Here is a 23,302-nt window from a genome sequence, read left to right on the forward strand (position 1 = left end):
CAGTGCGCTTATGTGCTGAATGCAGGAAGGTGTGGTGCTTTGAGAGTAGCAGGGAATCTCTCAGAACTGAGTTCAAATCTCTTCAGTAATTAGAGCTCCAGTCACCAAAAGTGTCCATATCCGATTTTCAGGGATCCACTCTCCCTTCCTTAACACTGCTTTCGCATTTAAGCAGTGTCCCTGGACTTCTATGTTGCACCTTTGGGAGCTGATAGGTCTACAGTGGAGGAAAGTCTGCTCCTACCAATCTCATTTCACATATCTAAGGCTGTATCTCACTTAGTTTTTAAGCAAGCAGGACTGGCAATATATACTTGGGCAGTTTTTACCATTTAGAGGGGAAGGGGGAGGGAGAGAGAGAACACATTAGCTATTTTATGACATTAAAACATGTGTTATATAAAAATGTCTTATCAGGATATAGCTGAATTTTAATAAATTTTTAAATTAAGTTTTAGTTATATAATCACACTGAATGAAAACAACAAGTTTCAGAGGATCCAAAATGACAATATGCTAGTGTTGAACATGTCCAGTGGTAATGAGCACCAGCATAATGGGAAGCTAGTGCTTGATGGCACAACTTAGAAAACTTGTCAAAATTAACACTTCTAGAATAGAACAAATAAGTGGAGTTCTCTTCTGCTAGTTCTGTTTGTCTCATTCTGGAGTTGGTAGTTTTGCTTAGTTTCCTGTTTTGCTAGTAGTAATTCCTTCTAATGCCACTACACTTCCAGATACTGCCCCATGTTGTACAAAGAGCAAATGCAAATCCAGAAGATACTTAGGAATGTCGTTTAATATTGAAGCAATGTGGATGATAAGAGTGTTAGACAGGGTTGAGACTTGTGTTCAAATTTTCACTAAGCCATGAAGTTCAATGGATGACTTTGGGCCAACTGTCATCTCTCAGTCCTACTTAACTACCCAATAGCATTGCTCTGATGAAAAAATGGAGAGGGGGAGAATTATGCCACCCTGGGCTTTTTGCAGGAAAGGTGGAAGCAAAGTTTGTTTTTACTTTGTCCAAGAATTTATAAAATATTTTATGTATGAGACATTAAGATAGCTCAAATATAATTCAAAATATTATTTAGCAATGAAGTGTTATCTTCCATGATCTTAATGTTGCAGCACTTGCCCTTCCCTAGCTGGATCCTTACATATCTGCGTTCTGCTTTGCCCAAGCTCTTGTTGGCACTTGATTGGGTTTTAATTTATGCCTTTATTGTCATCAGCTATTGGATCTGCTTCTTTGTTTTGTTTTCAATAATTTTTACTTTCTGTTCCATTGTAGGAAACAGCTTTATGACTTTTGTTGGCCACTTTGGAAACCTAGACTGAGAAGAAAGACAGAGTATAAAACTGTTAAATTGTTTTAACAATTTTAAATCTGTTTTAAATCTGCTTAAAACAGTTTTAAATCTGTTAAAAATGTTCTAATAAATAAATAAATAAACAAATTTGTGCTGCCATCTTCAGAATCTAACTCTATGCATATGCCTAATGGTCATTAGTTCTGGAGTCCTCCTAGAGTTTCAGCTGTTTTTTGACACAATCTGTTTGAAAATCTGTATTCTCTCTCTGATTCTTTGATGATTTCCCAACCTTGGATTCCCAGAAATGGTTTGACTAAAATCCTCTTTGTCCCCAGCCAGCATGGCTAAAAATGGGAGTTACACTCCAGTATCATATGAGGATCCATGACTGGAAAAGTCTTACAGAATGTTTCTTAAACACCTCTATTAAAGCATTAATATACATAGCATCAAACCAACAGGCATATAGATATATGCATGGATACCTGTTTTCCCATTTAAAATACACACGTGCAGAGAGAAACAAAGGATTTGGTTTTGCCTTTGTGAATCTGAAAAGGAAAATCAGCAATTTATCTTAACCAAGAGATGAGCAGCAATTTACATACACAGGTAAAATGTGCATAAACCTGTATAACTGATCTGATGGAACATATATTTTGCACCATGCTAGGTTCTCTGAGAAATGTAGATGAATCACATGATCAGTGATTACTGCATGGATGTGGAGCATCAACCATGCAGAAGCTTTTCACCATTCATATGCTTTATAGCCAGTAGTTTTGGTCCTCCTCTAATCTTCCCACTGTATTTTAGTAGAACATGTATCAAATATGACATGCATACATGCCTAACTTGTTGATTTGACATGTAGGTAAGCCTAACTTACAGATGTGAACTCCACAAAAATTTAACAAATACTTATTTCATTCTTTCTTTATTATAGTGATATCCTGTCTTTATTTCTTTTCAAGGAACTCAAGGCAGCTTACATAATTCTATTTCTCCTCTTAATCATATCCTCACGACAGCAACCCTGTGAGATAGGTTTGGTTAAGAGTTTGTGACTGGCCCAAAGTCATCAAGCACTTTATGAGCTTCCATGAGATTTTCTTAATTATGGTACCTCACATCCTTGGAAATCCCTCTCCATGGAAGCATGCATGGGTTCATTATTTCTGGTTTTAAAGAAGACACAAGACTTTGAAAAATTTCAACCTGCTTTTGAGTAATTAATCTACCGTGCCTGAAGAATTTTAACTGTTGCTGGTTTTAAATTATTATTTGTTAAAATAATGGTTAAATATGATTTGAATAAACTGCCTTGTGGAAGGCAGTATGCCCTGAAAAGAAGATTATTTTGATGTTGAATTTCAAAATCATGCTATACAAACTCTTTTAAAATAGTGACAATAAAATCCTGTACATGTCTACTCAGTCATAAGCCACGCTAAGTTCAATGGGGCTTAAATAAACATTTAAATAATTACATTAATTTACCCCATAAATAGGTAACAGATAATAGCCCAAGGTGCATGTTTTTTCATGACAGTACAAACTGTACTGTAAACTTTGGTGGTGAAAATAGTAGCAAGCTGATGGAATAATCAACAATCAGTGAACAAGTAAGAGGATGGGACAAAGACATTAAGTTAAAGTTCATCTACATGATGAGCAATGGATTGATTAACACAGGCATTCTAAGGATACCATCTACATGTTGAGAGCAACCGTTCAAATTACTTGGGGCTTCAGTTCTAAACATGCCCCACATATTCTTATCCAGAGCTAAATTTTATTACTTTCAATGAGAGAATTAAGAATGAGCTTACCTCCTTCCCAGAAGCTCCCTGCACACAAATGTGGCACTGCTCACTGCAAAAATACTTTGTAGTAGTTGGGAAAATCAGTGCATATAACATAGCCATCCCAGCCTGGTGCCATACAGTATTGGCCACACTGGTTGGGTATGGGAATTGTAGTCTAACACAACTGAAGCGCACCAAATTGGGGAAGACTGATATGCCAGAAGCTTCCACCTAGAGCAAGTTTCTGGACAGGATGATCAGAGCTTAATACTTTTCAGACCCTCAGCCTAATAAACTAACTTGCATCCCAGTCCTAACTGTTCAAGAGCTGAGTTATTATATGATTGTACTGTTACCATCTATGCATTTCTATATTTCTGAAAAGTATTTCCAATTTTATCTATTATTTTCTAACTGAAATGTTTGGATAATATAACCTGCCTGATTAAATATTTTGCTAAATCCTGTAATAATGGGAATAGTTTCAACAACAATTTTCTAATGCGAGGAACATGTTTATGGATATCTTTCAATGAAATAAATGTTAATTACTTACAGGTATATGGATTTGGGATCACAATCATTATCCTCTCTTCTACTGTAGCATCCTTTCACCTTCAGTCTCCTTCTTCCAAACATTATAGTTCACTACCCTGGAAAGTTCTCACTGTTAATATCTGTCCTTGGTAAAAAAGAAAGCTTAACCTAGTAATTTCAGATTGGGGTTTTTAATAGTAGAGGTTGCCTAAGTCCTTTAAAAGAAGTTAGTGAATCTGAGAACACTATTAAGAGCTTGCAACTCAAATCCTTCAAGTCCTCTCAAGTATGAAGCAGAAGTATTATCACCCACATTTTAGGTTTAGCCCATATTATGCATATAAAGCACCCCACTCATATGTAACATGCAATTTCAGAGTTTCATAGTACTAAACATCAGAACTGATATACTGCAGCATATTCCAGCAAAGGCTAAGCTCTTTTATGTTCTACGTGACTCAACAGGAGACTATTAATATTTCTACTGAAATTAATTGTGCATTACTTAACATTACTTGGATTGTGCCCATCTTCTTATCTGAGCCAATTTAACTTCAATAAAGTAAATACCAAATTTTAATTTCTATGCACCTAAATCTGTAGTTAAAATTATTCAATTTGCCAAAATCTCTTTGTAAAAAAAGTTGGTAGAACTTTGAATACAATGCAAGCTGTCCCAAAGTAAGGATGCAATATACTGCAGCTGTTACTGATTTATTACTTTGATTAAAGGAAATAAATTACATAATTATGATCATTTACCTACTTCACAATAAGGTTGTGATCACCCTTCAGTGTATTAATCATGCAGACTACCACTGAATCTAAACTCTCAGATCCACTAGCTGCACAAGGTTAGGATAGGATGATGCCTTTACACGGGGGGTTGTTAACTCTGGTGGCATAAAGCTCAGTAGGCATAGAAGTTGGTGAGGTATAAGTCCCAAATCAGGACGTTTAGGGCAGCACAGAGGTAATCCAGAGCCCCATCATCCCCAGAACAGGTCCTTGTATCAGTTCCATCAGTTAAGCTAGGCTGGATCTGGTGTAGATAATTCCCATCCCACCACCAATACTTATGCTCAACAAGGGGATTTTGAAGAACAAAGTTCTCCTAGGCTAAAAAGTCCTGCCCACACACCCCCCCCCTCCCTTGGCCAGTGTGTGCTAGAAAGCTTTGGAATTCCTCTGCACATTGGTTTCCACTCTAGTATTAACTGCAGGTTAACTATCTCTCCACTTTACCAATTGCACAACTCTTTTGTTTGACAGGTCCATGCTTTTATTTGCTACAGTGCAAAAAAGTGTTTTCATAATAACAGTAACAATAATGTATAGATCCAATTTCAAGTGTTTAAAAACTATCACACTTCATTAATCTTTAGTACAACCACCTGGTAACACAGGCCAGAATTCCTGTCCCCATATTGTAGACTGCAAGCTGAGTCCAAAAGAACAGAACCTTAACCAGTAAATTTTTGAAAGTCTTGAAATTTAAACCAGGAAGTTCTCTTTACATCAGAATTACAGCAACTTACAGTGTAATCTTATACATGTCTACTCAGAAGTAAGCTTCACTGAGTTCAGTAGGACTTACTCCTAGGTACAGTAAAACTGTATCAGTAGTGATCATCCAAAGAAATCTGCAGTAACAAAGTTTTCTCTCCTATCACCAGCAACAACCGGACGAAAACATTCCCTTTGTTCCATCACAAAACAGCTTTTTAGAACTGGTCTATGTTAACAGCTTACAATACAATGTATTGTGTGTGTGGTGGGTTGTGCTATTTGTGGCAAAGGAGGAAAGCCCTATACATGAGCATTTCCTAAAATGTTACTGTTTACCAAGACACAATTAATTAGCAATGGAAAGTGTTCATGTAACTCTGGTGAAGACCAGATTAAAAGCAAAGCTAAATCCTAGCACCAGCGAAAAGCATCAACTTCAATAAATACATCACTGTTGTTATTGTTTTTATTTTTATATACATAACTACATTTTAACAGAGTGGTATTGATGCTTTATATCTTCATGATATGACATCACTAACAGCAGACTTCCTTGTCTTTCAACACAATCCTGTGCATCCTTGTTCAGAAGAAAGTCTTACTGATTTAAGTGGGCTTTATTCTCAGGTAATTGAGTATAGGATTGCAGCTTTACACGTATAACCATCTTTGAGTTAATACATAGACAAAGCATTGCCTGTAATCTAGCAGTCTTTCAGAATCACTCCTTGGGAAATATTTCTGGTGCAAAGTTCTACTACTTAGATGCTAACATTGTGGTAAATGTGATAATTAGGCTATTTCTTTTCAAATTATTATTATCACACCAGTATCTTCAGCCTGTTCTCAAACAGAGAGGGAAATCAACACTGGAAGATGATTGCCTAAGCTATGGAAATAATTCCTTCAGAGGTGCAGTATTAGCTTCTGACTACAACTTTCAAGAAACACAGGAAAGTGATCTCGGCAATACACAGAAGAATGGGGTGGAGCAAGCAGCAACTGAGTAGAGGAAGAATGAAGCAGGAACAAGGCTTTTGTCGTCTATGCTTAGCTGCACAATCAAAGAACACTGCATTACTGGCATACCAGCAGTGCTGCTAACATAAACAATAATAACCCATCTGCTCTTTCACGTGGCAATGAATTTTAGAGCTCATGAAAATTTTGCACAGAGACTGCTGGGCAGTCAGCCTAAGCCCTGAAACAGCCCACTGAAGAAACTCTCATTATACCGAAAAGGACTTGTGTCCCACATATATAGGTCTCCCCAAGGGATGATAACTGCTACGGGGAGGTGAAGGTGGTAGAAAAGAGGCATCACTGTCTTTGGCAGATAGGTTTTGCAAGGTTCTACACTGCTTCAAATCCTGTTTAACCAAATATGACAAGTGGAAGTAATGATTATCACCAGACATGTGCATATTGCCTGTTTTGTGCCATTGTCAGCTTTCTGAAATAACAATTTCTTTTTCCAGCCTAAACAACATGGGGGAAGACTTTACCATAGTCATACAACAACTAGGCAAGAGAGACAGTAACTTGCCCAAGGCCAACTTGTAATTTCTAAAGCTATGACATATGAGGATTTTGTTTTTGTTCATTAATCATGCAAACACATCCTGTTTGCAATCTAAACATGAGCAGAAAAGGGTTTTTTTTCCCTCTGGGAGACATATTTGCAAATTATTGAATTTTTAATTACACGAGAAAAAGGCATAGTTTTAAAAATATGCTTTGTGAAATGAGCATTTTTCTAAAAATGCACATTTCTACACTTTAATCAATGGAACACTATGTTTGAGAAAAACAGGGAGAAAGGCACAGTTTTTCCCATTTCAAATGCCCACTTTTCCCATTCAAACAAGCTGAAAAACAGGTTGAAAACAAAAATGGGAGCAAGCCCAAGCAAGTTTTGGGGTGATTTTCAAGGATTTAGTCAAGCATGAAAATTGCTGTTTCCCTCATCCCTATCCATATTTAAGCATGGATTCACATCAGTTTCCTACAAGCTACTATTTGTCAGTCAAACTGGAGTTCAGGATATTTTCCACTAAGGTATTTTACATCAGTAACAGGTAAGATTGCGGCACTCCTGGCTTCACTGATATTGATGCTATGGCTCAGAGTCAATTCATATGTGTCATGCAGTGACTGGTAGCACTGTTGGAATGTATCAGATACCCAAAGTAAGTTTTGTCTGTCTTACACTGCAGAATTCTTTGTTAATCCATGTACAGCTCCATTAAAACATTTCATTTTTCAGCCTCAGACGCTATCATGAACTCCTCAAATTAACAATACCACTTTGAATGAATTACTTTCATTACTCCTGAAGGTGTAATTATTGTTTGGCCTCCAAAAACACCTATGAGTAAACCTAACTTATATAAAGATGACACTGGCCAGACATTGTTAATAGCAGGATGGAGTGTTATTTAGCAATTTTTTAAAGGAAGAATCTTTACAGATGCAGTATAGTCTCCCTTATCTACACAAATCTTTGGAAAGGTGGGAAATTGGGAAAAGAATGGATCATACCAAACTATAATTTAATCAGGCGTTTAGATTATCTGCTATTTGTGCTGTGAGTGAGAATAAGCTAATAAAATTAGATAATCAGTTTTTCTGGATAAGCATAGCTAAGAAAATAAAAGTTTTGCTACATTATACTACATGGTACTTCATGGGACACAGACAGAAAGACAGAACTAATGTCTTCTACTAAGCATCTCCCATTCACATCATAGAAGGCACAGAGAGGCCATTTTGACTTATGGTTTTTCCCTAAATATTAGGCAAGAAATTATACCCTGTGATCATGACAGAATTGTTGGAGATATTCTTCAACTAATGGAAGAGGTGTAAAGCGAAACTATTCCAACAGTTGATCTGTGGAAGAAAAAACACTATGAATCCAATGTATTTTTACTCTCCAAGTTCCTCTAAATTCCATGAGGCTATCTCCCAAGTAAATGTGCAAGGGACTGCAGGTTAAACAAGTCAAAATACTTTTGTTTTTAAATGTAATAAAATTGATATGCATTGTTGAGAGAAACGTGCAATTTTTTATGTAGAGAGCCATTGTATTTTAAAAGACCGAAAAGTAATGTGAATTATTAGTCCTAGCAAAGGATGGAATAACTTCCTAAAACAAATGATGAAGGCAGCATGTTTCTTTTTGACTTGCTACTTCTAAGATACTTGGTTGAGTCTGTAAAAATAATTTTTGAAATTGAAAAGTTGTTTGAGTTCTGCTTTGTCAGTCATCTTTCTTATAAAAGTTTAACCAATGTCTTCCTGGACAACTGCATACCATAAAGGTCAGAGGTCACCTTGTGGAAAAACAGACCATTGTATTCAAGCCTTTATAACTCAAGGCAAACACAAGAAATCCCATGAAACTTTGGTGCTGCAAAGAGTTCCCTCACTGAATAAACAATAGTTTCCTTCGCAGGAACAACTAACTGTCTGGCCTCAGTAACACCAAGGGCAGAATCCAACATGGTGCTTATGCCACTGTCCCCCTATCACACCCTTCTGCTTTTGCTGCACATGCAGTGGGTTCATTAGCAGGACTCACCACTTGTGCTTCAGAGATTTAGTGCTTCCTGAAGGAAGCCCTGAAAGGGGTGAAAATATTAATTTCTCAATGGGGACAGGCCAGCTGACAGCTTTACCAACCTGCCCCATTGCAGAAAAAAGCATTTTTGCTTTTTTCCGGGTGCCATGCAAATGTTCAATCTTCCTTCTGCCAGTGGTGAATGCCACTTTCAGATGGGAATTGGAAGGTCATAAGGGAACTGGCAGAGGCACAGCAGCTCCAATGGATTCTAACCCACATACGCAAACTTGCCATAAAGATGAAATTCTGATCTTACTTTGCAGGTTCATCTTAATTCATTTCTGAGAAGAATGACTGTCCAAGGACCTGAAAGTTTGAATTTACTCTTATATTTGCTATCTAGTTTTTTAAATCCAAGTTTTTACTTCTTATAGTACCCAAGTGGCTATATGTGCAAGAGGCACACTGTCATGTTATTTTGAGACAAGCTTCCTCCGACCTCTCATTATGGTAGCCAATGATGGAAATCACATTTGCAATCGAGATGTAAGTTGCAATAGTCACAGATATAGAAAAATAAGTCACTCACAGCTTATACTTGTGAGTGTATACTACTCAAATACTACTCAAAAATCAATTGTCTGGAGACAGAACCGCCACATTCCTTATGAAGGTTTTCCCCATTTCCTTCAAGATAAAAGTGACAGCTGCTCACAGGAAAAAATGGAGAAACCCAGACTTTAGGATATATATGACTGGTTAGGAGCATGCCCCATGCAAAAATAAAAAAGGTAGAAGCAAAGATGGGGAACAATTTGTTCCCAGGAGGGAGGCAATTTTCTTGCACTTCTCCTCCCCACTGGAGGCCTCTCATCTGCTTCAGAGGGCCTTTGGGACCCTGAAACAGTGGCATGGGGACAGGGTTGCAAGGGTGGGGCTTGCCAACATTGGCCTCACTCTTTGTTCCAACAGAAACCACCATGGGATCAAGGAATCTTCCATCAGTGGAAGAACAACAACAACACAACCTATTAAATGCCATATTTGATTCAGGCTTCCTTTTGTACAGAAACTGTGATTGGAAAAAAAAGAAATTAAACCTTTAAAGATTACTCTGACAATTGTAATATCCCATTGTCTCCTTCTCTGGTTACGTTCTACTGAACATGTTTATTTAGACACAAAGTGCTCATAACTTACTTCACAGTATGTCCTAATTGATTTAAACTTGTTTTTGTTGATTTTAGTAATGTTATCTTCCTTGGTTTTACTTCTTTTTTATACTTAGTTACTTTTTATTGAATTCTGTTATGTTTTCTTTTATTTGTATTATTGTTATTAGCTGCCTTGAACAATATGTGATGGACACACATTTAATTAAAAATAACAAATATACTCCATTATTTCCAAATTGCAGGGTGGGGAAATGAGGCTGCAGTTAGGAAACAGTGGCTTATATGCTTATGTTTATGTTCTTACATCTTATATAGTACCATTTTCTTGTAAAGAACTCAAGAAGCTTACACAATCGTCCTCTTCATTTCATTTTCACAAATTTGTAATGTGGGTTACACTGCGAATCTTTGGCTGACCCAAAGTCACCTAATGAGCTTTATGGCCAAATGATCAGTAAAATCCAGATCCCCACTGTCCTGGTCCAACACTCTAACCACTATGCCACAGTATTATAGGGACCAAGAAAATATTTCACCACTGAATCATCTCTTTCATGAGTATTCATTGCATATTAGATCCACCAAAGACCATTTCTTACAAACTATGGAAACATGTTTCCATTAGCTTCTACTTAAAATGTGATAAGGAAGTTAAGCTTGGGAGTCTGATGAATTTTTTTGCAGCATGGATACAGGTTCATAAACATCACTTGCACCATCTTGGGTTCAGCTAGCACTGCTATGGACTTTAGTCTTTTCCAACAATCCTCTACATGTACTCAATGGAGCATACTTCCAAATAAAAGGATATGGGACTTCAGTCTAACTCAAACATATTCATTTTTTGTTTTTATTTCTATTTATACCCCATCTTTTTTCTTAAAAAAGAACGCAAACTGGCTTACATAATTCCTCTCCTGCTTTTAATCTTATTCCCACAACGAAAACCTTGTGATAGGTAAGTTGGGATGAGAGTCTGACTGATCCAAAGTCACCCAGTTGCCTCCAGATCCTTACACAGGTCCTTATTTAAGAAGAATCAAGAGGCTGCACTTTCTTATTAAATAAAAGAGAAGTTAGAATTATACTTTTCCCCCCTGAAAGCTATGATATCATTAACTGGACTAGGTTATTTTGCCAGTCACTAAAATTACTTTTCAGTGAGGAAAAGTGCTGAAAGATTCTGAATGGAATTCCTGTTCATCTGTGAGTTTCACTAAGCGGCCTTGGGAGTCACAATTTTCCCATAACCACGGTTAGGAGATCAGGCCTACTATGTTCGCACTGAGCCACTGCAATGTATGTGTACAGAGAATGCGAGAAGTGGACATGTGCCTGTGTCTCCAGTTACCACTCACCTGTTGGGAAGCAAGGGAATACAATGCAAGAATAGAAAAAAAAAGCCAATTTTTTCTTTCCTAAAGATTTATGGAAGATGCTAAAATGCCTCAATATAAAAAGTGAGACAGTGAAAACCATCTGACCCATAATTTTAACCAGACTGACTTCTCTTGGGGGTCCTAATCTGCTACTTTTCATAATCAGTAAAATGGAGAGGAGGTGATATAACATAAACGGGCAGCTGAGGAATTGACATAGGGAGACAGTAGAAACAAACAGCTAGGGAAAAAACAAATACTCTCATATTAATAAGAAAAGAATTTTTTTTGCTCTGTGTATAAATTACAATCAATTCCCCAACATTATAGAATCCTTTTCACTTAATGTCACCTTACCAGATTAGCAAAGCCTGTCTACCCATTTTCGATTTCACCTCCTAGAATTTTTCAAAAATCAATTCTCTTTTTTCCCCATAAACTATTTTTAAGATAGCAATGCCTAATACATTACTATTTCAAATATATATTAACATTTCTTTCTAGATGGAGAGTGTGACTAATGAATATGGTGTGCTTGTTTTTAAACATTCCAGGAGTATACAGAAAATGAGAGAAGAGTGGATAATCAAAGTCAAACAAGCAAAGGTATTGCTTTTTGAAAATTATCACTAAGATGAAGTTTTCACACAGTTAAAGATTTTTTCATTATAAGTCAATTCTGCATATGTCTACTTTTGAATCATCACTAATATTTAGAAATACAAAAAACTACTGGTGGTATTTTTGTTGTGTTTATTATCATACTTATAATGAAATGATAAAGTGCCTAATGTGGTACCCATAGGCACCAATGTGCCTGCAGGCAGCTAGCATGTTGACACTCCTAATGTTTTAGATTTAAAAAAATAAAAATAAAATAAAAACAGAATAGAACTAGAAGGCTGACATGCTGTCAAAGTACTGACTTCCACCATCTTCTTTGTTTCCTATAGCGCTTAGAAAATAAATGCAGCAGGTGGCTGTAGCCCTGTATTTCACTTTGCAGTGTTTTTTCCAGAGAAAGAAAAGAAGCAAGTTGTGGAGAATGGCGGTGTTGTTTGTAAGCACATTGTGGAGCTTGGGCTGATGCTTGGCAGCACTGTACATGCACCTGCATGCAGATATCACCTGATTTTGCAGGAGAGTGTTGTGCGTGTGTGTGAGTGTGCATATGTGTATGGGTCTTGTTTCTTCTGGTATTTCAAAACAATCTCTCCAGACTGTGGTACTGGCCTTAGAATGACAAATGCAGTTCAGTGTAAACAAACATAAAGTGATGAATGCTGGGGCAACAAATCCTGGGGCAACTTCACACATCAGGTGAGGGATAAGGGCTAGCAACAACAGACCAAGAAAGGGATTTTGGAATAATGGTGGATGGTTTAATGAAAATGTCTGTACAATGTGAGGCTACTATGAAAATTCTGCATTTGGGACCGTCTGAAGGAACTGAAAATAAAACTGCCATCATAAGGTATTTATGGTGCAACCGTATTTGGAATAATGTACCCAGGTCAGGTCAGAACACCTGCAAAAGTATACTGTGGAGTTGGAAAAGGTATAGAAAAGGACAAACAAAATTATCACAGGGCTTTAGCACCTCCCTTATGAGGAAACGTTAGAAAGGCCATTAGTTTAGAAAAAGGCAAGTGCAACGCCACATTAAAAAGTGTATTCAACTATGGATGGTGTAGAGAAAGAGGACAGAGATAATTTTTCTCCATCAGTCATCAAATTAGAACCCAGGGTTATGCAAAGATTCTGCAATGTATGGGATTCAGGATACATACAAGAAAGCACAAACTGTAAAATTAGACTGATACAGCAGGGTTCTTGTATTTTATAACACATATAACACTGTTTAAGATAATAAATCATTCTATTCTCCAACTCACTAGTGTAATGTACAATACTAACTGGTACCATTTACACTATGCTTACTAATGTCTGCCCTTAAATCCTTTTCAGTACTGAGCTTTCCAACTCAAGGAGTTTATTGTGAGCTTGTCATTCTTTCATTTCATTTCAGTTTATAAAGAGCATTTTCTTAAGACTAGGGAAAATGAGTTATTTCTGAAAGGGAGAGAAAACCCAAATTCCTGCTTGTGCAACTGTGATATTTACCACTGCACAGCACCACCTAGAGTTTATGGGGCAGAAAAGAAGGAATGGAAAAACTTATTTGGGTACAGTCTGGATTTCAATTCTGTGAAGAAACCAAAAGTGAATAAAGCAGATTAACAGCCATGCATAGAAAAGCCCAGTAATAGAGGAACAGAATATATGCAGTGACATATTTTCGTTCATTTTGTCAAGAGAGGAAACAACCATGTATCACAGCCAAGGTGAAATCCACAAGGCTTGAACTAAAGAAGAAATTGCATAAACTAGATAAAATGATATATTATTTTAACTTATTCTGAAAGGGAAAAGTTAATCTAAAGAACATCCTTTTCTAGCACTGCATACATCTATTTTGTGGGTCCTGAGTATATCCATTTATGTAAGCAACAAAATTCCGTGAACTCAAATAACTGGTGACAAGCTCAATAGCTGCTTTGTCCCAAAATAATTGACATTATTTGAAATGTGAATATCTGAGTAACTACATGTCCTAGGCAAACGAAATTAAATAGGTTTCATGTTGAACAATAAAAGATTTATTTATCAAAATTCGAACAAGAGATTCAAAGGGATGTAGATTTTATAATCGATTTCACAAAGCTTCACAAATATTCAATATGCACACCACCAATGACACAACACACGTGAAGTCGGTAGTCCACCTCCTGCCAAACACACTGTAGCATGTCTTGCGTAACATTGCGTAACTAACATTAGTTAGTTTTTACACATTTGTTAAAATTTGAGATCATTTGAGCGTCAATTTTTTTGGGGGCACCCTGTATATTCAACCAAGATGTACTGAACTACCAGTAGGCTGAAAATACTAAGCTCCATCTCCTGCTTTTATCAGATCCTGGGAAGGCAGTGGAAATTTCTGAACCAATGTCTAGCACCAGAGACAATGTAGCCCTTTAAACTTAAAAGGGACTGTACAATGAACAGAGGAGTAAGTAGAACACATAAGCAGTCATAGAAAATGGCCAGAAAAAAAAGTAAGAATGCAAAATGTGACCTCTCAAAGCCCTGCATCTGCACTTCATGCAAGTATGTGTTAGAACTTTCTTTACAGCCTCCAAGTTTAGAAAATTATTTACATCAACATGCATACACCTAATAAGGATCAAACAAAAAGCCTCTCTAATTCAACAGTTTGCTCCCACATTGGCTAAACAAATGCCTATGGGAAGCTTACAAGCAGGACATCACAATGACAACCGCCCACTTGTGTTCCTCAGAAACTATTATTCAGAGGTTGCTATCTCTGATAGCAGAAGTAATACACAGCCATCAGGACTGGCAATCATACTCTTATCCTCCGTGATTCTGTACAATCCAGCTTTGAAGCCATTCAAACTGGTGGCCACAACTACATCTTGCAGTAGCAAATTCCATAATGTAAGTATGTGCACGGAGTCACTGGTGTGGCGGGCTTGGGGTTGGGTGGATTCCGGCAGACAGTGGAGGCCAGGAGAGCCTGGCGTGCTGTGGACATTGCGGTTGTGTGCATGACTTTACAACTGAACAAGAACAATGCTATGTGAGTAAGTACTCCACAGTTTCTTTCTGAGTGTGAATATACACACATATATTATTGCTCGAACCAAGCACTCTTATGTCGTTAACTGACATTCAATAATACAATATTTCATCACGGATTAGACTATGATTTATAATTTCAGTTAAAATATTACTTTGCATGATCAGTAGTGGTTTCTACTACTGCTCAAAGTCACCAGTACTGCTGGGAAGCCCTATATTTCTTCTACAAAGAGAAGTATTATGGGATAAATATTCATGAATAGAAAAGACAAACAAAAATAACCTGTTGCATGAAACATCTCCGGTTAAGTAAAGCAGATCTTTAAATCATTACCAAATTGCTTGTTGATTCCTTGCTCCCCCCCTCCCCCCAAATTCCTGGATCATTTGTATTTTCTGAATTAATCAGCCAAAAAAAGGACAAAGATTTCTAAAATGAACAAACACAGCATTCAAGCCTTTATTCAGTGCCAACAATCCATATTCTTTTGCATCACTGCACAAGTGAAAATGGTACAACCTCTCCACTATACTTTTATTACTTTGAAATAAAGCAGAAACCAAAATTATCCTATATACTCATTTATTAGTTGTGTCTTCACTTTATCAATCAGGACATTTTATCTTCAGCAAATAATTTCACTTGAGTTTTCTTACACCTGAATAAACATTTACCCTGGATGATCTTGCTAGTAAATTCATTTGCATCTGAAAATACAATAGGGATAAGTTGATTTGTGAATCACAGCTTTCTCATAATATTTTTTAAAATTCTCATAGATCCTGGGGCTAACACGTGTGTGTGTGTGCGCACGCGCGCGCACACACACACATAAAACATGGATATATCCTACATGGATATCAGAGCCTATCAGAAATTACAAATGTTAACCTACATCACACTTTTTATAAAACACTTTTTTGGCATTGCAAACATGATTTTGGCATGTAAAATAGGATACACCCTAAAACATAATTTATGAAGCAGCTTTTATATCTGTAGAGTTCGCTGACATACCCATACAAGAGACAAGATTTCAGATGACCTACTTTTTAAAAAATTAATGCTTTACACAAAGATTGACGATTTCCCCCCTTAACTATCCACAAGTACTGACTGAAAGGTACATATACATGTACATGTGTACAGCATGCACACACACATTAGTTAACTAGATGCTCATTTTCAAATGCCCAAGCGAACATCAAAAGGACATTTTTGAAGCAAACTGGACACCCTGTATTATTACAAGTACTCTACAATAGCATGCCATAATGCTACATTAATCAAGGAAGATACTAAAATTATTTTATTATACTTTCCTATGAGTCTTGGTCAAACAAGTACATATTAGTGTTGTGGTTATTTTCCTAATAACATTTTATTTTGAAATGTATATGCTGCTGTTCCTGTAATACATGAACATTTTTTTAATATCCAATGTGATCAACAACTGACGAAGAGGCAAATGGTAACTCCAGCCTGATTATCCCATGATAAAATGAAGAACAGCTGCTTTTTCATTTGGACAATGATTTAACCTGTAAGATAGCACCCACTGTTAATTAAATACCATCACAGCAAATGAGAAAGCTTTAAAAAATAAATCTTATATCTGTCAGATTCAGTATGAACAGCAGTAAAAAAGACTCAGGTAAAAGAAATAGAAATTAATTTGGCAGGAAATTTAAAACCACAGTTCTTAACTTACAGACTTTGATAGATATTAAAAATAATATGGTAAATATATAACTGAGTTAAACCTTTTACTGTGAGCAACTTTTATAACAGTAGATACTGGTATATACACATTTATGTATGCATCCTGCAGTACCTAATATATTGTACTGTGTTTTGCATGAATTCAATGGTATCTACTTCTGAGTAAATATGTGATTGCACTGTAAATTACATGACTATAAATTACACGACCATTATACTGTATGGCTACTGACACTTGTTCCATTCCAGGGAATCTGTCATCTGATTCACATACATGGTTGGAGATAGAAATTCCATGTACATTTAGCTATGGAACAGTCCACCCATAAGGGAAGATTATTGTCACCAATTAAAGATATCGCTATGCCATTATAACCTGCTCTATGTGTTTGGAACAAAAGCTCTTGAACAGCATGAGAGGGAGCAATGAGGTAAGGGGAATAGCCAAAACACCACTTGTTTTCCTTCTAGTCAGACCACACCCAGTTTCATCTAATGTCCAGTTCTGGGTGCCATACTTTGAGAAGGATATACAAGAGAGAATAAAATTATAGTGTATGAAAAACAATTCCTCTGAATAAGATGGAAGTTGAAGAAGAAGAAAAGACTGAGAGGACGTTTCATAGCACTTTTTAAAATCCTGAAGGGGTTTCCTATTAAACAAAGCAAAGTCTTGATCTCCACTGTCCCAGAAGGAAGACTAGATCTAATAAATGGAAGGGCAGATTTTAGCTTGAACATTACAATAAATTTCTTAATAGTCAGAGCACTTTAAGAATGGAACCAAAGGATCTCTCTTCACTGGAAGTCTTCAAGAAGAAATTTATTAATCATACCCTAGAAGTGTTTTATCTTGAGTTTTAATGTAAATTAACTTTTACTTGTACTTGCCAATCCTTATCTTATTCACAATGATCCTGCTCTTCTTTCTATATTACAAAAGTAAATATAGCTGAAAAATGGTAGGTTATCCAAGGTCAGGGGTGCTTCTCAAGCATCTACCCATCTATATGGGCTTAGGATAAAATCTTGCATATTAAATCTAAGTCGCCAGACGGAAGTCACATGAGTTTCTATTTTGTCACATATACAGGGGAGGGTTGCTTTTGGAGAAACATACATCTATGAGAAGCAAATGCATTTCGAAAACACAAGTGATAGGAACCTTCCAAAAAATTATCACTGGTCAAATCTGCACCTAGGTCTCTTCAGTTTTCAATCCACTTGACCAGGAATTGCCACTTTCTGTACTTCAGGTAGCCACTGTTTCACACGAGCGGGAGAACTGTTGAAAAACAGTTGGGGGATGGGCTGTCAACACCTGTCAAAAGGTGTAGCATGGCGATTAAGAGATGGGAAGCACAACCTATGGATATTAGACAGCACCTAGATGACCATTTTTTTCAGAGAACCAGTGACAAAATCAGAAAATTACTCCAATTATCTAACTGGGTCTCCCCCCCTCCCCCACACAACTGCTGGGCAGCTTTTCTGAGGTCATAAAAGCAAGCTCAGAGACAGGGTTTAGGTGGCATTCCAGTGGATGGAGTGGGAAGGAGACATGCCCTAGCAAGATAGGTCATCACCTGGCAGCATCTCAGCCCTCTTTCCTCCTGGCTTTGAAGTGCCTCAGCTGGCCAAAATCTAGCTGAGCTGAAGGGTGGGAAGAGCATGGGGGCAGCTGTTGAGTTTGGAGGATTATTGGCATCCCAGCTGGATGTCACTGTAAGCTACAAATCAGGTCTCCAACCTGATGCTCACCTCTGACATGAACATACCACACAGTAGTCTTTCACAAAATACTTTCTGCCAACCTCAGCCTACACCCCCATCTGTAATATTGGGAATAAAGATAATGATTTGCCATACAAGGTTATTACTGGATAATGCATGTGAAGCACTTTGAACTTTTTAATGCGCTAAGTATCAAGCACTGTTATTTCACAATTGAAACATTTTATACATAGACAGAACCTTTATACAGCGGTACCTCGGCTCACAAACTTAATCCATTCCACGATCTTGTCACGACCCGAATTGGTCACGACCCAAGTTAAATTTCCCCATAAGGTTCAGTGTAAATAAGGTTAATCCGTTCTTCACCATAACTTTATGTTACGCATAAAGGACAGCATATAGAAGTTTTAAATAAATAAATATGTATTTTTAAACCACAAAAATACAGTATGAGCCACATTCCTGGGCTGCGGGCCAAGCTGCAGCCACTTCGCCAAGTCTGGGGGCGGATGTGGCGGGGAGAGGTGGAAAGTTTCCTGCTCGGCCGGCAGCAGCCCCATCTCTTGCCTCCCCTCGGCCCACGGAAAGCAGCCCTTACCTCCCTCCTCATGGCCCTCTCCCGGCTGGGGGAGTCATCCCGTGCCCACCTTTCCGGCCTCCTGCTCCTGCTCCCCCTCCCAGAGCCTGCGAGGGGACCTTCCTCTGGCTTGGAAGGGGGGCGGTTACGAGGAGCTGGGAAGGCCTTGAAAGAGGTGAGTGCACCCTTATGGCTTTCCCTCATGGTGGGTGGGAAAAAGGTTACTATTTGGTGTGCTCATGCAGGGAAGATGGCTACAATCATGATCGTGCTCGTGCAGGAACATGGCTATGATTGTGATCATCACCCAATGCGGAGTTTGAGAACTGAGGCCAAATTTTTCTGAAATTTCTGTTTGCAACTCAATTTGATCATGAACTGAGGCATTTGTGAGCCCAGGTACCACTGTATATAATTCTTTGCATATTGCTAAGCATGTGCACTCAAAGCACTTTACATATATGAATTCGCCAACCCTTACACACAACTTGCATAATCAGTATTATTTTAAGCGTATTACAACTGAGAAGCTGAAGCTGAAATAAGTGGCTTACTGAGGGGCACCAAATTAGTTCACAGATATGCTGGATTTCATCATCTCAAACTTCAGGTTTGTAGCTATCTTTACTACAAAAACCAGTTACATTACCAACTATCCCAGAAACTGCATATAAAACCAAGCAGTGGAAATGTCCCAGAGTACTCATTTTGGTTATTGGATTCACTTCTGCTGAAAGTTAATATAACAATGAGAATGGCATTTTGATCTAAGAACTAAATAAAGGAAAGAATTTCAATTGCAGGTCTGGCACCATTATTTCAAAACTGCCCCGATAAAACAATTTAAACCTTTATTTCAGATGGACATAGGTTATGAATTAAGATTGCTTAATTTAAAAGCCACACAATTATCTCATCCACAATCTACAGATGATTAAGTCTTTAGCACATTAAAACAATATACTGATTTTTTGAAACGCTTTCCCATGCTTCCTCAAGAACGTATTACTTCTAAACACACATGATACTAGTGTAATATGCCATAAGAAAAACAGAAAATAACATGTGGCTGTTTGTACACATTACACTCACATAATGTTCTGAGAAGTTTGTATTTCTAGCTTAATTATTTATTGAGTTCACTTGCAAACCAAGTAATGTTGTTTAATCATGTCTACACGTGTGCCTCTTCTGGATTCAAGGGGTTTGAACAACTATTTTAAGAGGAAGGATTATGATGTTTAGGACTGTTTAACTTCCAAAAATCAAGAGCAAGGGAAAATGACAGAACCATATAAAATTATGGATGCTGCTGAGAAAGTCGGTAAGGATATGCTTTTCTCTCTTAATACTACTCAGGGTAAGCCATGAAACTGAATGCTAGAACAGTCAGGAGAGGTGAAAAGAAGTACTTCTTCACACAGCACATAGTTGTGAAACTACAACATTTGTTACAATAAAATATAGTGGTGGCCATCAACAAGGAGAAAATAAAAGGTGGAAACAATGTACATAACTATATGGCAGATTTCTTCAAAGATTAATCTTATGAGGAAGTCTGTATTATTTGAAAGTGAAAGCTGCTCTGAAAGCACTTTGCAGAAATAAAGCATGCAGAGTAGATGGGATACCATTAGAACTATTTCAAGCTAGAGAAACTGAATCAGTCCAAACCTTACCAAGAATATGCCAACAAATATGGAAAACAAAACAATGGCTCACAGACTGGAAATACTCAGTATACAATCCAAGAGATGCAAAAGCAGTCATTAAGACAGTGGAAATAATTTTCCATGCAAGGTTATGCTCAAGGTGTAGCAATGCAAAATGCTCCATATAGCATTTTTGATGTTCAAACTGGGTTTAGAAAAGGAAGAAGCACTCAAGCTCATATTGCAAATATACACTGGCTACTAGAGCTCACTGAAGAGTTTCAGAAGAAGATCAGCCTGTTTTATAGATTACAGCAAAGCCATTGACTGTGTGACTATGAGAATGGACAGTCCTGAAAAAAAAGGGGATGTCTCAGCACTTGATTGTCCTGATGTGCAACCTGCATTGTGGACAAGAAGCCAGTGTTAGGACAGAGTATGGAGGAGCAGAACATTTTCCTATAAGAAACAGTGTCAGACAAGGCTGTATTTTATCTCCTTTATCTGTTCAATCTGAATGTAGAACATCTTGTAAGGAAAGCTACATTAGGATCAGAGGAAGGAGTGAAAATTTGTAGAAGACACATCAATAATTTAAGATATGCCGATGACACCATACTACTGGGAGAAAGCAGCAATGAATTGAAACAACTACTGGTTAAAGTAAAAAGGAAAGTGTAAAAGCAGGGCTGCATCTGATTATTAAGAATCCAAAAATCATTACTACAGGAGAATTCTGAACTTGACAGTTAAAAATCAAGACACTGAAATTGTGGAAGAATTTACATGCCTTGGCCGAATTCAAATTGTGATGGCAGTCAAGAACTTTCAAGAAGACTGAGACTTAAATGGGCAGAAAAGAGAGAACTAGAAAAGATCATCAAGTATAATTTTCCTGGAGACACAGGCCAAGAATATCATCCCTGTTGTATTCCTGATCACTATGAATAGGGAAATATGACAAGAAGAAAATAGCCATATTGGAAACATGGTGCTGGAGGACAGTTTTGCGAATACCTTGGACTGACAGTAAGATAAACAAGATCGAATCAAGCTAGAACTTTCCTTAGATGCAAAAATGACAATACTGAGGATTCCAGGAGAAGACACTCATATTAGGGAAAGTTGAAGCAAAAAGAAGAGGAGGAAGACGAAATATTGGATGGACTGATGGAAGCCACAGCTTCAGCTGAGCAGGGCTGTTCCAGTTTAGAGTGCTTTCATTCATAGGGTTGCTGTAAGTCAGAGATGACTTGATGTTACATAACAACACTTCCAGTATCAGAGAAATGTGCTCAGAATACCAGTTTTTAGGGAACATGAGAAGGAGGGTGCTACTGTACTCATGTACAATTTATGTTGTGCTTTTCATATCCATCTGGTTGACCACTGTGGGAAAACAATGTGGGACTAATCAAGTCTTCACTCTGATCCCATATGACTGTGTGTCTGTGCTTACAGAGGGCTACTAAGAAAATAACTTTTTTTAGTGCAGGGACCCCTGTTAAAGAAGACACTGACAAAAGAGACTTTTCTAGTACCTACTCTGATTTCATTTTAGTGCCAGACAAATATTTTGAGATCTTTTAATTTAATTTGATCATTTTACTTTGAATAGATTTTGTTTTTGTTTTCACAGCCTTCCTAGTAAGAATGTGTAAATCTGTCAGGTTCATTCTAAAATTCTTAAGCTTTCTGAAGCTTATGTTCATTCTTCCCTGTTTCTGCACTGTTTCTCAATTTAGAGGAAGTTAAGAAGTCTATACAAAAGACCATGCATGTTTTTGGAAAAACTTCCTTTATTGTATGCATTTTTGTATGCCTTTCTTTCTTAATATACTTCCCGTTAATTTATAAATTTTTGTATGTATTTTTTGATCAGAGAACTGAGTCGCAAAATTCAGAAAAGTGAAAAAAACCCTGAAGGATAACTTCACTCCAGCTCATGTATTAGTATAGGAAATGCAAATTAGGTCAGTTCATGTTCATATTAAAATATGACCAAATTAATTTCTCCCCAGTCTCTAGTGGGACTTTGCTGTTCTCTCTGTTATGTTTTAATTTGAATGCTTGTAATCTTTATTACTGATTTTGATATTTTATGAACCAGTCTGGGAATTTTAATGAAGGGTAGCTCCCAAGTCCCTCAAATATACAAAGATCTGTGGATTGGGCCCTTCAAAGTCACTGAAAGACTTGTTCTTTGATGTAGGTAACAATACCCTTAAGATAGTGATTCTGTTGCTGTCCTCCAAATACCAAAGATAGTAACTTGTTTGTCTTTTTTTTTTTTTTGCAATTTAAGTTTTTACTAATATTTCCACAGTTGGTGAACCCTCCCACCCTTCATAAAAACACTGAAGCAGGCATATTCTGTGTACACTCAGCAAATACTAGTTCAAAACAGCAACTATATTGGTTAACAGGGAGCCTAGATGCCTATCATAGAGTCCTCTGTGTCAGATGACACATCTTCTACTTTAAGAGTGATACTTTAGGTTCTAAAATGATGTAGTACTTTGAAATAGGGTGCAATCCATGTAAATAGTGGATGCCTAAAAGATAAAGGTCATATTACAAAAGGGTGAACAATGGGTTAGGGTTAGGGTTAACAAATAACAAATTCATTGATCATCCAAAGAAACACAGGAGCAG

The 23,302-nt window shown here is 37.2% G+C and overlaps 1 protein-coding gene across 8 annotated transcripts in view; it reads right to left on the bottom strand.

The window, feature by feature from the left end:
- BBX (BBX high mobility group box domain containing) overlaps positions 1–23,302 on the bottom strand; it is a 144,427-nt gene that overhangs the window by 90,988 nt on the left and 30,137 nt on the right. Inside the window, exons 3-4 of one of the 8 annotated variants that reach the window (XM_044442671.1) lie at positions 3,684–3,780; positions 3,152–3,194 (exon numbers count right to left, since the gene is read on the bottom strand). The exons of 5 other annotated variants lie outside the window; for them this stretch is intronic. In XM_044442671.1, the coding sequence (XP_044298606.1) occupies positions 3,152–3,194; positions 3,684–3,766 (126 nt within the window). In that variant the 5' untranslated portion in view covers positions 3,767–3,780. Of the gene's footprint in view, positions 1–1,804; positions 1,889–3,151; positions 3,195–3,683; positions 3,781–23,302 lie in introns of those variants that run through there. 2 more of the 8 variants (XM_044442674.1, XM_044442673.1) reach the window with 2 other exon arrangements.

This window comes from Varanus komodoensis, unplaced genomic scaffold (assembly GCF_004798865.1).
Source record: "Varanus komodoensis strain SLA01 unplaced genomic scaffold, ASM479886v1 scaffold4, whole genome shotgun sequence".
In the NCBI taxonomy this organism is placed as follows: Eukaryota; Metazoa; Chordata; class Lepidosauria; order Squamata; family Varanidae; genus Varanus; species Varanus komodoensis.